We start from the raw sequence: 14,457 nt of genomic DNA, 5'->3' as shown, positions 1-14,457 counted from the left end.
TGCTGAGCAGGGAGCCTGATGCGGGGCTCGATCCCAGGACCTGGGGAACATGACCTCAGCCAAAGGCAGACGCTTAACGACTGAGCCACCCAGGCGCCCCTCCTTGGTATCTTTTGATGGCATTTGTTTTGGCCCTTCTTTAGGTAGAAGTATCTAGTACTCTTTTGAAGGGTAAGCATGGGCTGGTCTGGCTGGGCCTGCTGTGAATAATTGTGTTGATGTGAATGATTGCCCACCACGCTTGGTTGTGCATTATACCCCCTTTGTAAATGTACATGGAAGGTCTGGGTTAACCAGAGTTAGCGTGGCCTGGATTATCCTTTATCTTTTCTGACACAGAAAATGAAAAGTGTTCTATAGATAACACTTTCCCTATCTATGATCTCACTGAGGAGCTGACCGATTTTTGATGGCTCCTTGAATTGGCTTTGCCTCGGCTAAGGCATGTCGAGAGGTGTCTTCAAAGATAAGGATTTGATTATTATGCTCAGCCAATGGTATCGATGGGAGAACCCAATCTAGCCTAGCATGTGTAGTCTATATTGTTGTTTTTTTTTTTTCAAGGAAATTCCAGCACCGATCCATGCTTCAGCCTCTCTCTGAGCAGGCAAGGCAAAAAATCTACAGAATTTTGTATCCATCTGGGGAGTCATTCTGATCATATATTCAAAGGGAGGAAATCAGAAGATGGTATACTGAGCAGGATGATTGAAATAGGGACAGCTTCTAGAAGTTTCTCCTCTCCTCTGGGGAAGTGGAATTACAAGTAATAAGGGGTGACTTTACAACTAAATTATGACTACCTAATTAAAGGGTGGGAAAGAGAGAAGAGAGATTCTGTTTAATTAGGAACCAAATGTGTCCTTGAAGTCCTTCCCAAAGGAAGTAGAAATTCAGGATTGTTCTGGTGAACCGTGGGTTTTTGGATGTCCAAAATAAGAGGATCAGCCAGAACTCTCCTTAAAATGAAAGTTTTGAAGGTGTGATCCCCAAACCAGCAGCATGAGCAGCACCAGGTCAGAACTGTAAATTCTTGGGCCTTACCCTGCACCTACTCACTGAGTCAGAAACTCCAGGGCTGGGGCCCAGCAATCTGTGCTTTGTCAAGCCCTTCTGGTGATTCTGAGGAATGCTATCTTTTGTTTTTATAATGTTAGGGAAGCGGATGTATTGAATCTGAACTTCAAACCCAGTGTTTTTCTTACTTATTGACAGTGCCTTCCCTGAGTTTCCATGTTGAACCTGAAGAAGGTAGTCTTGCAGGGGGAACGTGGATCACAGTCATTTTTGATGGTAGGTTTGGGTCTTACCAAATGTCAGTTTCTTATTTATTGGTGTTAAGAATCCTAAATAATATGAGTCTTTGGCTCTCCTCCTTGGCTAAGGACAGGTGTAAAAGAGGGCCTGAGGGCTGTTGGAACCACTGACACTGACTTCTGTGTTTCCAGATGCTCACTTGGTGTCACAGAAGTAGAGCACATGACACCATCATATGCCCACGTCCGCTTTCTTATCCCAAGCTGTGGGATGGGACCCTAGAAACCCTAAATGACACGATATGGTAGCGTGTAGATAGTCCTATAGCATTGTGTTGCCCAGAATCTTAGTTATCTTCCTTGCACATGATTCTATATGTGGGAACTTCTAAACCACGGTTTAGCTTAGGGCTGAGAAAGTCCTGGATTTCAGTGGTTGGACCTGAAGAGAGGAAAATTCTTCTTATAAACTCATAAATGAGACCATCCATTTACACCGCAGTCATAAATGCGTTTGGAAATGAAGAGTAGTCATTTAATCCTCAGGCAAGCTCAGCTTATCACCTTGCCCCTGTGTGGCCATGTTTTTATATTCTCCTGTGTGGATTACAACAACTCTGCTCAGCCCGAGATTCCCCTCTCCCTTGTGTTTAGGTTGGGAGTCGGAGCTCCTTTATCCCACCAATGGCTCTCAGCTGGAGATATACCTGGTGAATGCGGCTGCGCCTGTCCTGCCGAGCATCCCTTGTGACGCCTCTCCCGTCTTCTTGGATTTGCCGGTGGTCATGTGCAGGACCAGGTACACCTGTCTGGGAAGGAGAAGATCAGACAGGGCGAGTGCTTTGCTTATCTCGGTAGTTTTGGGTGGCAAATTAGAGCAACTCCCTCTATGACTGCAGTTACCAGCTATAGCTTTAAAAATGTTCTGTGTGAATACGCTTCTGAAAAATTCCCTATCAGGGCTCTGGGGCTTAAGGGAGGATGAAAATACAGGGAAGAATTTTGAGAAACTTGAGACATTTATAAGGAGGGGTTGGATTGTGTTTCCAGCTGTGTTTTCTTATTGTTGTTTGCAAGGAGCTCTATCGCTATTAAAATTTCAATAAATGGTGCCATTAGCCATCTAAAGAACTCATCTTCTGAAATAGGCATAATTGGACTGATCGTGCCTAAACCCCAAACCCGTTAGAAAGGAAATTTGCTTTAGTCCTCAGCGTATTTCCTTTTTGGTGTGATTTGTACAGGATTCCAGGTCATCTACTGTTTCACTCAAGTTTTTCTTGTCTTACGAAGTTTCTACGAGTTCATTCTTTCCCTACTCATGTCTTTGAGATGCCGCGTGAAAGTGGATCATTGCTTAAGAGAAACAACAGCAACAACAACATTGTCATTTCCTTTTGTTTTCTGTTCTCTCCTTCAGGAAGTCTCCCTTTTTTCCATCTCTGCCTACTGAAATCTAACCTGCAAATGTCACTTCTTCCCTGAACGTACAACTGGGTATAATCTTGCCCTTCTTTGAAAGGGAGGCAGATAGGGGCTGACATCCACGTGGCGGTGGTCACAGCTTTGAGGAAGGAGCACCTTTTGTAATTTACACACGGGCATGGCACGTGTAGCCTCAGTGGCCCTGTTTCCTCAGCCCTGTGTTTCTCATGACACTTAGGTCAGTTGTTCCCTTGCAGATTCATCCCAGAATGAAGTGCCTTGAGGACAAGGGGTGTGTTAATACCACCCTTGTAGTTCTTATGGTACTTAGCACAATACCTTGTGAGTAGATGTGGCTCCATAGACGTCTCTTGAACTGAACTTTCTTACAGCCCTGCTGCTAATTGTTTTAAAACTGGGTTGTACGTCTTCCTTACATTTTATGGTAGGTATGGGCATAGAGTTCCTGCAAGAACTTGCCATGAAATAGATCAAAACTCTGAAGTTTTATATGTTTTATCTCCTCAATCCCAACATGCTAATGATTTTCAGATGCACCACTGATTTTATATAATCTTTTTTAGAGGAAAAGAAACACTATCCTCTTACATGTACTCATTGGTTGGAAGATGAATATCAAGATCAATTAACCCCCAAATGTGAAAAAATGCACATTTTATCATCAATTAAATACTGTCCTATTCATTATCATAAAGACATATCTGCTTTCACCAGGATTGACATTGTAGCATCTAGATCAGCACTGTCTAATCCAAACCTTAGGTGAGCCACAAATGTAATTTAAAATTTTCTAGTAGCTACATTAAAAAGTCAAATGAAACAAGTGAAATTATTTTAATAATTTTTATTTAACTCAACATATCCAGAATATTATTTCATATGTAATCAATATATAAATTATTAATGATATACTTTATATATTTTTTGCACACCAAGTCTTCAAAGTCCACTGAGATTTTACACTTATAGCATATTGTATTTGTGACTAGCCACATTTCAAGTGCCCAGTAACCACATATGGCTAATGGTTACACACTGGATGGTGCAGATTTAAATACTTAAAGTCATGCTGAGAAGTTTGGTGAGAAACTCTTGGAGGGGAGGCACTTCTTAATTCTAGCTCCTTATTCATCATATTCCCTCTCTTACAAAAATGAACAGGAATGGCAGCATCCAAGAGGGGAGGAAATCACTGTGATATTTGTGAAAAGAGGAGAGGGGGTCCAGGACTCTCCTGATGGATATATGAAGTGTTTATGGACTGCTTGAATATTATGAGGTCAAGAATTTTTTTGGCAATATATGAAATCAATGCCTTTTATCAGAGAGAGCCTAGGATTCAAGCCCTACTTTGCTCTTGGCCTGTGGTGTTTGCACACATAAGTTTCTTAATCTGTTTGGAACTGTCAAAAAAAAATTTTTTTTTTTTTAAAGATTTTATTTATTTATTTGAGAGAGAGAGAATGAGAGACAGAGAGCATGAGAGGGAGGAGGGTCAGAGGGAGAAGCAGACTCCCTGCCGAGCAGGGAGCCCGATGCGGGACTCGATCCCGGGACTCCAGGAGGATCATGACCTAAGCCGAAGGCAGTTGCTTAACCAACTGAGCCACCCAGGCGCCCTGTCAAAAATTTTTTAAAAAGATTTTTTATTTATTCATTTGTCAGAGAGAGAGAGAGAGAAAGAGAGAGAACACAAGCAGGGGGAGCAGCAGGCAGAGGGAGAAGCAGGCTCCCCACTGAGCAAGGAGCCCGACGCGGGACTTGATCCCAGGACCCTGGGATCATGATCTGGGCTGAAGGCAGATGCTTAACCGACTGAGCCACCCAGGCATTCCAGGAACCATCAAAAAAAAAAATTTTTTTTAATGGAAACTAGGATTAGATTATCTATCAATGTCCCTTCCATGTCTTGAAGTCCTATGAACCTACAATTCTGAGGAACAAGACAGAATTTTTTTTTTTTAATTTTAAGGACTTTCAGTAAAACAATTATAACATGTTGCTGAAGGATCCAATCTTTAAAGTCTAGTGGGTGAGTGGATCTAGACGGTGTAAAGTGAAACCTAGGAATCCTTGGTTAGCTCTGTTTCACAGGTGCCGGAGGAAATTTGGGGTGGTCACGTGGGGCTTCTGGCTTTGGTAGTTCACAGTTTTTGGTTCACAAGGATTTCCACTTTCTGCCCTCAGATCTCTGCTGTCTGAAGCACACGAGGGTCTGTATTACCTGGAAGTGCACTCTGGGGGACAGGCGGTGGGCAGCCCGAGTCCTGGACCACGAAACAACTGTACGTTCAAGGTGGGTTCTAAGGATGGAGGAATGTGTCTTTGCCTCGTCTGAGGATAGGCTTGTGCTATCAAGAAGCAAGTTCTAAGTCAGCCGGAGTCGGCTTTGCCAGGGTAAGAAGAAACATGGGTGGTAGTTGTGAGGTGTCTGAGACGATACCAATGAAAGTTAAGTATGGAGCCCTTGTATGTCAGGCTCTGTGCTTTATATACATTAATTTGATGTTCAAAACAATTTTAAGGGGCAACTATTTATTATCCTGGTTTTACAGATGAGTGACTTGAGGCTCAGGGAGATGAAATAATGTGCCCATCTCATCAATAATTTTGCCTATGTCATCCAGGTACTAAATGGCAGAACTAGGATTTTTTTAATTAGTTTAATTTTTAATTTTTTATTGACATATGATGTCCTATTAGTTTCAGGTGTATATCATAGTGACTTGATATTTTTATACATTACAAAGTGATCCCCATGAATAAGTCTAGGTTGCCATCTGTCATCACACAGAGTTATTACAATGTTATTAACTATATTCCCTTTCCTGGAGGGAATGTAAATTGGTGCAGCCACTATGGAAAACAGTAAGGAGGTTCCTCAAAAAAATTGGAAATAGAAACATGATCCAGCAATTTCACTTCTGGATATTTATGTGATGAAAACTAAAACACCAATTTGATGAGATATATGCTCCCCTGTGTTTATTATTTATAATAGCCACAATATGGCAGCAGTCCAAGTGTCCATCAGTGGATGAATGGACAATGAAGAGGGTTATATATATACACAATGGAATGTTACTCAGCTATAAAAAAGAATAAATCTTATCATTTGTGACAACATGGACGGAATGAGAGGGTCTTGTGCTAAGGGAAATAAGTCAGAGAAAGACCAATACTGTATGATTTCACTTACATGTGGAGTCTAAAAGAACTAAGACTTGATTGAACCTGCATTGGATTCTATTTTTTAAAAATTTTATTTATTTATATGTCACAGAGAGAGAGAGAGAGAGAGAGCACAAGCAGGGGGAGCTGCTGAGGGAGGGGGAGACGCAGACTCCCTGCTGAGCAAGGAGCTCAATACGGAACTCGATCCCAGGACCCTGGGATCATGACCTGAGCCAAAGGCAGACGCTTAACTGACTGAGCCACCCAGGTGTCCCCCAGCATTGGATTCTAAATCTTCATCTAAACTTAAGCCCATGAGGAGCTGCAAAGATTATCATTGGTCAGTGTTTCATTTCACAGCTGCAATTCTCCTAAGTCTTAGTAGGGGGAAGGGACTCAGAGACCCAAGTTCTACCTTGCCCTCTGCTTCATGTGATTTCTGCTCCTCTTTCTAATCCTAGATTGAAAGGGCATTTGCTGGTGGCATTCTTCAAGTGCAGAGCTAAACGGAAGCAGAGAGTTTATGAGTTAATGCCTAACTTATGTTGGAGAAGCAATATGTATACTTGGTCTTAATTCTGTGTTTGGTTCAGCCTATTGTCCATTTCGGGTTAGTTTTCCACTAATCTCTGAAAGGGTAGGCCCTAGACTTTTCATAAAAGACTGAGTTTTGACAGAGCTCTTTGTCATGGTTGTCCTTCCCACAGGGTGCCTCTGCTGAAGAGTTGTTCATAAAAGTCTTTGTCATTAATTAATGCTCCTTTAGAACAAGACTTCATCCACTAAATTCATCCCTGTTACGATCTACATTTTATACAGGCAATTCATTGACAAATTTGGAATTTGCTGTCAGTTCATATTTAACAACTTGTTTCTCACTCCCAGAGAGTCTTGTTTTCTGGAATTTTGCTTCTGTACATATGCAGTAGAAAGAAAAAAAAAAAGATTATTCTTTCTTATTAAGCCCCGCACCCCCACCTTTCCACTGTCTCTGTGAATGTAACAGAAGACGGATGGCCAAGCACCCTCCCTGATCACCGTGCTGTTTTTGGTTTTGATGTTCCTTTCACCCCAGATAGTAGTGTTCCTACTTATTAAAGATTGGAAAGGAGAGCAAGGGGAGAGAGGAGAAGCACTTCCTAAAATTGCACATTAAAGAAAACAAGTCCTTGAGTGCTTTAGCCTAGCTTGGTGAGTTGATGAATAATCACCAGGGGACGCAGTTAATGAGAGGCATTCCAAGCTAAATAAAACACGGTGTGTCTCTTTGTTTTGGGACTGGGACTGGGGGAACCGTGAGTATTAAAAATTAATTCCATCTCGCAGTCCACTTCAAAGAGCCGGCTGCGGGCGCTGACAACTTTGAACAACTCACAGAAGGTTTATCAAGCAGCTGGGGGCTGTGGCTTCACTCTCCTAATCCACTGCTTTTCCTCTCCCCCTTCTTGCCGCCCCTGACCTCGCTGGCGCTCAGGGATTCGCAGGCGGGAAGCTTGATTTGGAAGCTCATTAATTTTTCACTTTGTCCTGTCTCTAGCTTGCTGGGTGAGCGGGGCCTGTTTTCCTTAGAAATGTACCATTTTCATGTGTCAGCTCAGAGGGAATCACAGGGGAGACTCTTTCTGAGGTTGAACTCTGAGCTGCCCCAGCATGCCAAGGAACGGGAAGGAGTGATCAAGGAGTCACTCTACTGCCCCCACGCTTGGGGTGGACGGCTCACAGGCTGAGCGCTAGAGCTGACACTGCAAGCTGGAAATCCAGAGCCATGTTTCCTCATTTGGTTTGGACTCGGTTGTTCTTTTGCCTCAGTTTCTAACGTCTGTGAGAAGGAGCAGTAAGGCCGCTCTGCCTCCTGAGGCTCCTAGGATATACTTCCAACCGGAAATGACAGTGATATGAAAGGCGCCCCATTGGGAGGTGAAGGCCTGGGTGCGGGAGGAAGCTGGGAGGCCAGGGTAGGGAGTGCAAGTTTGGCAGGTGTGTGTGGAATTGCATTAATCCTTATCTTTTGGTGAGATCAGAGCTGCTCCCAATCGGTGAGGTCACTACAGTCTCACCTTGACCTCCTGACTGTACATACTTCCTGTGACCTGTTCTCTAAACCTCTCCCTTAGAAAGGAGGAAACTGGCCTTGATGGCAGGTTGTACAGCCATGTGGATCAATGCCTAAAACCCACACTTGCCAGGCCACTGCCAGCTTTGTTGAAATGTTGTTGGCTCTCCCCTCTGCTTCGGGCTGTGGATGAACAATGGAGTTATTCTTTGGTGATATTCTCCCTGGGAAGGTGGACTCCTGGAATGCTGGAAGCAGACCAAGCTAAACGATCTGCTGTCATTGGATTTGCAAGTGGGAAGCGTGTAGTTTATGGGGAATGAAGGCAATCTGGGCATCTAGAGGGGGTTAGGGGTGAGGGCGGCCGGAGGGGGAGACCAGGTCTCTTCCTCAATGTCATTAGCTCATGGGTCAAACTTTGGCCTTGTCAGTCCATCCTTCTGCTTCTCTTTTCACACTGGCCCTGGCCGTGAAGTGCACTAATCTTGGGTTAACCCAGATGCCTATAGGGGAGATGGAATTCCTGGAGTTGTCTTTTTCTCTCTTTTATTTACAAGCACCACATCAATGATCTCACAGGGGGCCACTCTATTCATTCACAAAGATTTGAATGTCTTCTCTATCCCAGGCTAGTCACAAGGATATGACCGTGACTGAGTCCGGCATCATCCCTGCCTCTTTGGAGCTTATAATTAACAGAAAATGGGCTTTGTGGGGAGGGGGCATAGAAAGATGATTTGGAGTGCCATGACCAGGCTTTCCCCTCTCCCATCAGTGCTGCTTCCTCCTTCTCAAAGAATAAGTTTCCTTCCCATTCCTTGAATCATTTGCATCATTTTTCTCCCAATAGGCACCGACCACTTTCCCAACAAACACCTCACTTGTGTGTCTACCCAACTTGCAATTTTTTTAGCTTGCTAATTCCTGTTTACGTGTTGGGTGTTAATAAGTTAAGTTGCAATCCTTTCAATTTAAGTAAGTGAATTATTGTCTAGAAAAATTAAAAAATCCTTCAAGATTCCAAGATACCAAGTTACATAATGGAATTCTCAAGCCTGGCCTACCTACCTTTCTTTCTGGTAAAATGTGTTCCTGGGTATGGCAGGTGGACAGGTAGAAAGAAACTTGCCGAAGTTTGGACAATATGGTGCAGGGCAGAGAGCTCTGGGACCTTGATAAAATTCCCTTTACCTCTCAAATGGAAGAACTGTAATAATATCCGTCACCTCTGCTTCACAGATAGATTATGGGGATAAAAAGAAATAGATGTTAGTTGATTTGAGGAAATGTAACCATTTACCACCTTAGACTAATATTCGATGAAGAATGACTTTTGCTTCTTGTTTGTGGTCGTGATATGCTAATGAAATGCTCCCTTGTGATGACTTTTCCTGAACAGTTTTCCAGGGGGCAGACACCCATTGTTTACCAAGTTACACCACCAAGTGGAGCTCCAGGTAAGGAATCTCCTATTAAAACAGGAATAATTATGGGTCCCTTTGCCAAAGCTATTGCAAACTCTTCTATCCAGGTGGGTGCTCTCTATAAATAGGAGCATTGAGCTTCTTCTCTGATGCTGTTTTAAAAATAAGTGTCAACTTTTGGTTTAATTTTTTTTAAATTTTTTTATTCTTATGTTAATCCCCATACATTACATCATTAGTTTTAGATGAAGTGTTCCATGATTCATTGTTTGTGCATAACACCCAGTGCTCCATGCAGAATATGCCCTCCTCAATACCCATCACCAGGCTAATCCATAACTTTTGGTTTAATTTTAACCGGGTTTGGTTTCACCTCTGGGCACTTTTGCTCTGTTACTTCACTGATAACAAAAGAATCCAAACAAGAAAAGAGAAAGAGGCCAGTAAAATCAAACCAGGTACTGCCAGAGAATGGAGGAACTAGAAATCATCATTGCTCTTAACTTTATAATCATCCACATCTCATAGCAAACCTTTATGGAATCTTTCCGTGAGCCAGGCAGGCTCTATTCTAAGCTTTTGGCGTGTATTATCTTGTTAGATCCTCACAAGAATCTGATGACATAGGGACTATTATTCTCATTTGCAGATGAGGAAATGAGATACTAAAAGGTTAAGCAGCTTGCTTAGAGTCAACTAGTGAGTGTGCAGCTGGGATTTGAACCCAGACAGGCAGAATCCAGAGTGGGCAGGTATATCCAACGTTTTGTTCTGTGTTGAGTGGTGGTGTTGCATACTATATGGAAGGCCAGCAACCCTGATACTTATCCTGGGGGCTTGTTTATGAGTTAGAGGACACACATGTGCAGAGGCCAGGGGCTAGAAGAGAAGAAGAGAGAGAAAGAAGAGAGAGATTTACATAAAAGAAAGGATTGCAGCTAAGAAATAGATTCAAGAATTGCTAAGCTTGCTTTACAACTAAGTAGTAAACACAGCTAGGATTATATATAATTCGCTGTCTGATTCTTGGCAAATTCCTCTGTCTATTTCAGATTTTTCCTTTGTTTAGGGCTTCCAGATGGTGTAATTATGGGAATACAAGTTGCTAAACGTTTATACGTAGTTGTGTCTAAATGCATAAACTGATAGAGTTTTGAATGGCTTGACGACTAAAGAATGTCAAAATGAGTATCTGAGTTGCTGAAAAGTGTTTGTACTTGTGTGTGTGTATGCGTGTGTGTATAGACACAGATTATGTATGCATGTATTTAAAGATATCCTGAAGAATATGAATCTGGCATGATTTTATTAATGCAGGTTATTCAGAGATCTGTTTCTTTCCATTTGTCTGAATAATCAAGGCATGATCATATTTTATTAAAAAGAGATGTGGTCTGAGAATCACATGCAGACATTTGGGTCCCTGCTTTTTGGTGTTAGAAAGCTCTTGTTTCGATGGCAGAAGTCCACAGGGTGAGGGATGAGGAAGGAGCCTGCCATCAGAGGTGTGAAATGGGATGTTGGCTCACCCAGATCTGTCAGGCCCGTTTCTCCCACCAAGTATGAGTGCTGCACCCTGTCTCCTCCACCTTCTGGGGGAATGACTGGTGGCTGGCCTGGTTGGAGTGGAGTGGTCCCTCCAGGCAGGATCACGCGGCGGCATCTTTGAAATCACTTTCCAGACAATTACTCTCATTTCATTTGGGAAGCCTGCCCAGGGTGGCAGCCAGGGAGATGGGGGAGGTGGTGGGGACAGGAGTGGTGACGTTCCATTAGTAGTTGAATTTCTGTCTGTGGTTAACAGCCCTCCACTGTGACACAGAATCGCTTGGCACCGTGGGCAGGCTTAGCCATTTCTCAGCCTCTGTTGGGCTTCTTTGTTTAGGAACAAGACAAAAACTCAGAATTCCCAATTTCTATAACTTGTTACCAATTTTAAAAATTATGCCCATCAGAGCTTGGAATCATGCCCACCAAAGCCAGGAAATCAATAATTTAGCTCTATTAAAATGAAGGGAAATTATTTTGCCAGTTGTTAATAGGCGTGGAGAACTGCAGACTCGAGGCTTTCTTCGTGTCTGTGACCTTTGTCTAAGGCATTAGGTTCCCTCCCCTTCTACCCATTCACCCTACAGTGGCTCTCATATTTCCTGGAAGGTTCCCAGGGTTTCACTGCCAGTCCTCCAATGACTGCATCTGAAAGCATCTCGGATTAATACTACACAAGCATAGTGTGAAGGGAACGACTTCTTGGTAATGTTCTTTTGTGACTTTGAATGTGGCCGTGAAGAGATCCCAAATCCTCTGCATTCAGTGACTTCACGAGCCCCATAGGCGCTCTTTTCTTTTCCATCTTTGAGGTTTTACTTATTAGCCAAAACCTCTCTCATCTCTTAATGTTGTTTGTGATGCTACAAGATCACAGCACAGATGGTTAAATTCTCTAATTATTTGGCAGGCACACATTTCCAGGTCGTGGGGTTGTCTGGTGAACTTTAACTACATCACCTCACTGTGGTGCGTCTGCTTAAAACTTTGCCTCGTGTAGTTCCACAGAGGGGGGTTTAGGTGTTTTAAACGATGGAACAAAGCAGCTCATGTGGCATCTGGGAGGGGCCCCCAAACTCTTTTTGAGAAAGGGTTGCATCAGATTCCTTTCTCACGTCTTGTGAGCAGAGCGGGTAGGGGCAGGACCAAGAGTTGCTGAGAGAGGATAGCTGATGCCCGCACTTCCTCTTGAACTTGAACCAAAAGAGGGGAGTATTAAGGAAATGCTTGCTACCCAGTGGAAATCCCTGTGAGTCACATAGAGGAGCTCAGCAGTAGAAGTCATCCGTTTGTCAGGGGGCAAGGCAGACACCGACTGTCTGCAGATCCCCAATTTGCCCTATCTTTGAACACAAACATATTGGTTCAATGAATGGGATGTGCCATTGCCATCCTTTAAGCCATAACTCTGTTCTATTTCATCTCATCCCCTCCTTTTTTAGTTCCCATCCATTTGGGTCATCCTTGACATTTATCTTTTGTACTCTGAGATATGGAAAAAAAGTTTAATATCCCGAATACCCATCCAGGTCTTGGGATAGGCACCTCCTGGGTTGTCCATATTAGTAAGTGTCCAGAGGAAAGTCTCATGAAATGCGGAGCACCCCAAGGCACATGGTCCTTAAATCCCACGTTAGGTGGATGGTCTATACACAGCCAAGAGGATAGAACAAGGCAGCGTGTGGAAACCGGCCCCTTCCTCCTGAAAGCCTCATGGGACTGTGAGGAAGACCTGTTATTACTTCTGTGCTCCATACATAGATGATTAAGCCTGTGATTGCAATAATTGGTTATTTTAGCCTTTCCAATGTGTAGTATTGATCACCAGATCATACTTGGGGCTCCTTTACTGTTGAACAGTTTGTGAAAAAGCATTAATATTCTGACTCATGACCAGTTTGGCCATATTAAATAGATGAAACCAAAAAGAAATAGTTTATAATTTATAGTTGGAGCTAAGTCTATTAAATTTTTAAAAAATCTTCTTAAAACAGGAAAACTAATACATGTGTATGGCTGGATTATCACTGGAAGATCAGAAACCTTTGATTTTGATGCTGAGTACATTGATAGGTAAGTGTGTGTTTCGGTGTTCAACTAGTTACAAATATGCTGGGTTGCTTCCTGAGACCAGCTTCCCCGATAGCAATAAATTGTAAGCAGTTGGCACAGAATTGCTGTTTTCCTCTTTGCAGTTTATGGTCCCTGGTGAGCTGGGCTTCAGCAAACTTTGTTAATGTAATTGCAACTGGTCGATTAAGTTGGTCCATTTATTTACTGACAACTAGTCACTCTGGGCTCAGCGTGAATCGTGCTGTAATTGCATCTGTGGGTTTTCTTTTTCGATTCTTACCCTTCTCCACCTTGTTTCTCAGGCTGAAATAAATTTTTTATAAAATGATGTGTGAACCCAAAAGACCATTATAACTTCCCTGTTTGGTTGGTATGCGTTTGTGCATTTAGAAATTATGTTAGTGTGATGGGAGGAAGATGCAGGAGAAGGCACTGAGAGCCGCTGAGTTTTACTGTTTTGTGGGAATGATTGGGATTGCCAACATGACTTTCTTCACCAGAGACTCTTGAAACAGAAAGTGTTACTATTAAATCATGTGTGCTAGGGAAAGAGTAGAACCAGAGGGAAAGTGGTGAAGTTGTAGTCTTTGGTGGAAGCCCTAAGCACCTGATTATGCAACATCTGAAGTAGTTATTGTGAGGATTGTTGAGGTAGAGGGAATCTAGTCTTACTATAGCTGAGCAGATTCTATATACTGTGTCTAATTTTCCTCATACTTCTAGAGAGGATGGGGTATCCTCCTCTGTTCTGTTCCCTCTCTGTGATTCTGCCCTAGTTGAAGAGGACATGATCTGGCTAGTCTAAGGATCTACATCTCTGGCATTAAGTCATGGTCAACTTGTCTTGAAAGGAAATGACTCTTTCTGTGGAGGCTAGAAGCCCCAAGTGCATCCTTAATAATATGTCACATTCACTGCTTGGTACCATGTCAGCCTGAGTCTGGGATACAGCATTTGACGCTTTTTTTTTTTTATAAAGATTTTATTTATTTATTTGACAGAGAGAGACACAGCGAGAGAGGGAACACAAGCAGGGGGAGTGGGAGAGGGAGAAGCAGGCTTCCCGCAGAGCAGGGAGCCCGATGTGGGACTCGATCCCAGGACCCTGGGATCATGACCTGAGCTGAAGGCAGTCGCTTAACCAACTGAGCCACCCAGGCGCCCTGGGATACAGCATTTGAAAGGGGGAACAAAGGCATAAACTCCACAGTGGTTCTGTGTAGACCCAATAGAGCCAATGTGGACATGATGAAGATTTGGGGGAAAAGGGAAATGCTCCTTCTGCTGTGTGAAAATGTGGGCCATGAAATAGTGCTACGTGCTCCTACCTGCAGGCTGAGAATTGATTCAACATCTCCTCAGGGGACAGGCTTTGGCCACCTGCAGAATGCCCTATAAATCCAGAGGAGAGTGCTCAGAGCAATGTTTCCTGTGAGTTTTGCCAGGAATGTTTACTGGGAGCCTTACACTATTGTCTTATGTC

At 43.1% G+C, this 14,457-nt stretch overlaps 1 protein-coding gene across 1 annotated transcript in view; it reads left to right on the top strand.

Moving 5' to 3' along the window:
* PKHD1 (PKHD1 ciliary IPT domain containing fibrocystin/polyductin) overlaps nucleotides 1–14,457 on the top strand; it is a 453,232-nt gene that overhangs the window by 1,066 nt on the left and 437,709 nt on the right. The window contains exons 2-6 of the mRNA XM_064597023.1: nucleotides 1,216–1,293; nucleotides 1,911–2,055; nucleotides 4,890–4,998; nucleotides 9,329–9,386; nucleotides 12,896–12,974. Of these exons, the coding sequence (XP_064453093.1) occupies nucleotides 1,216–1,293; nucleotides 1,911–2,055; nucleotides 4,890–4,998; nucleotides 9,329–9,386; nucleotides 12,896–12,974 (469 nt within the window). The remainder of the gene's footprint in view (nucleotides 1–1,215; nucleotides 1,294–1,910; nucleotides 2,056–4,889; nucleotides 4,999–9,328; nucleotides 9,387–12,895; nucleotides 12,975–14,457) is intronic.

This window comes from Mirounga angustirostris, unplaced genomic scaffold (genome assembly GCF_029215605.1).
Source record: "Mirounga angustirostris isolate CCGP_5_RB_7025 unplaced genomic scaffold, mMirAng1.0.hap1 SCAF_8, whole genome shotgun sequence".
Lineage (NCBI taxonomy): Eukaryota > Metazoa > Chordata > Mammalia > Carnivora > Phocidae > Mirounga > Mirounga angustirostris.
The sequence above is the reverse complement of the archived record's forward strand: the minus strand, read 5'-3'. Positions and strand labels throughout refer to the sequence as shown.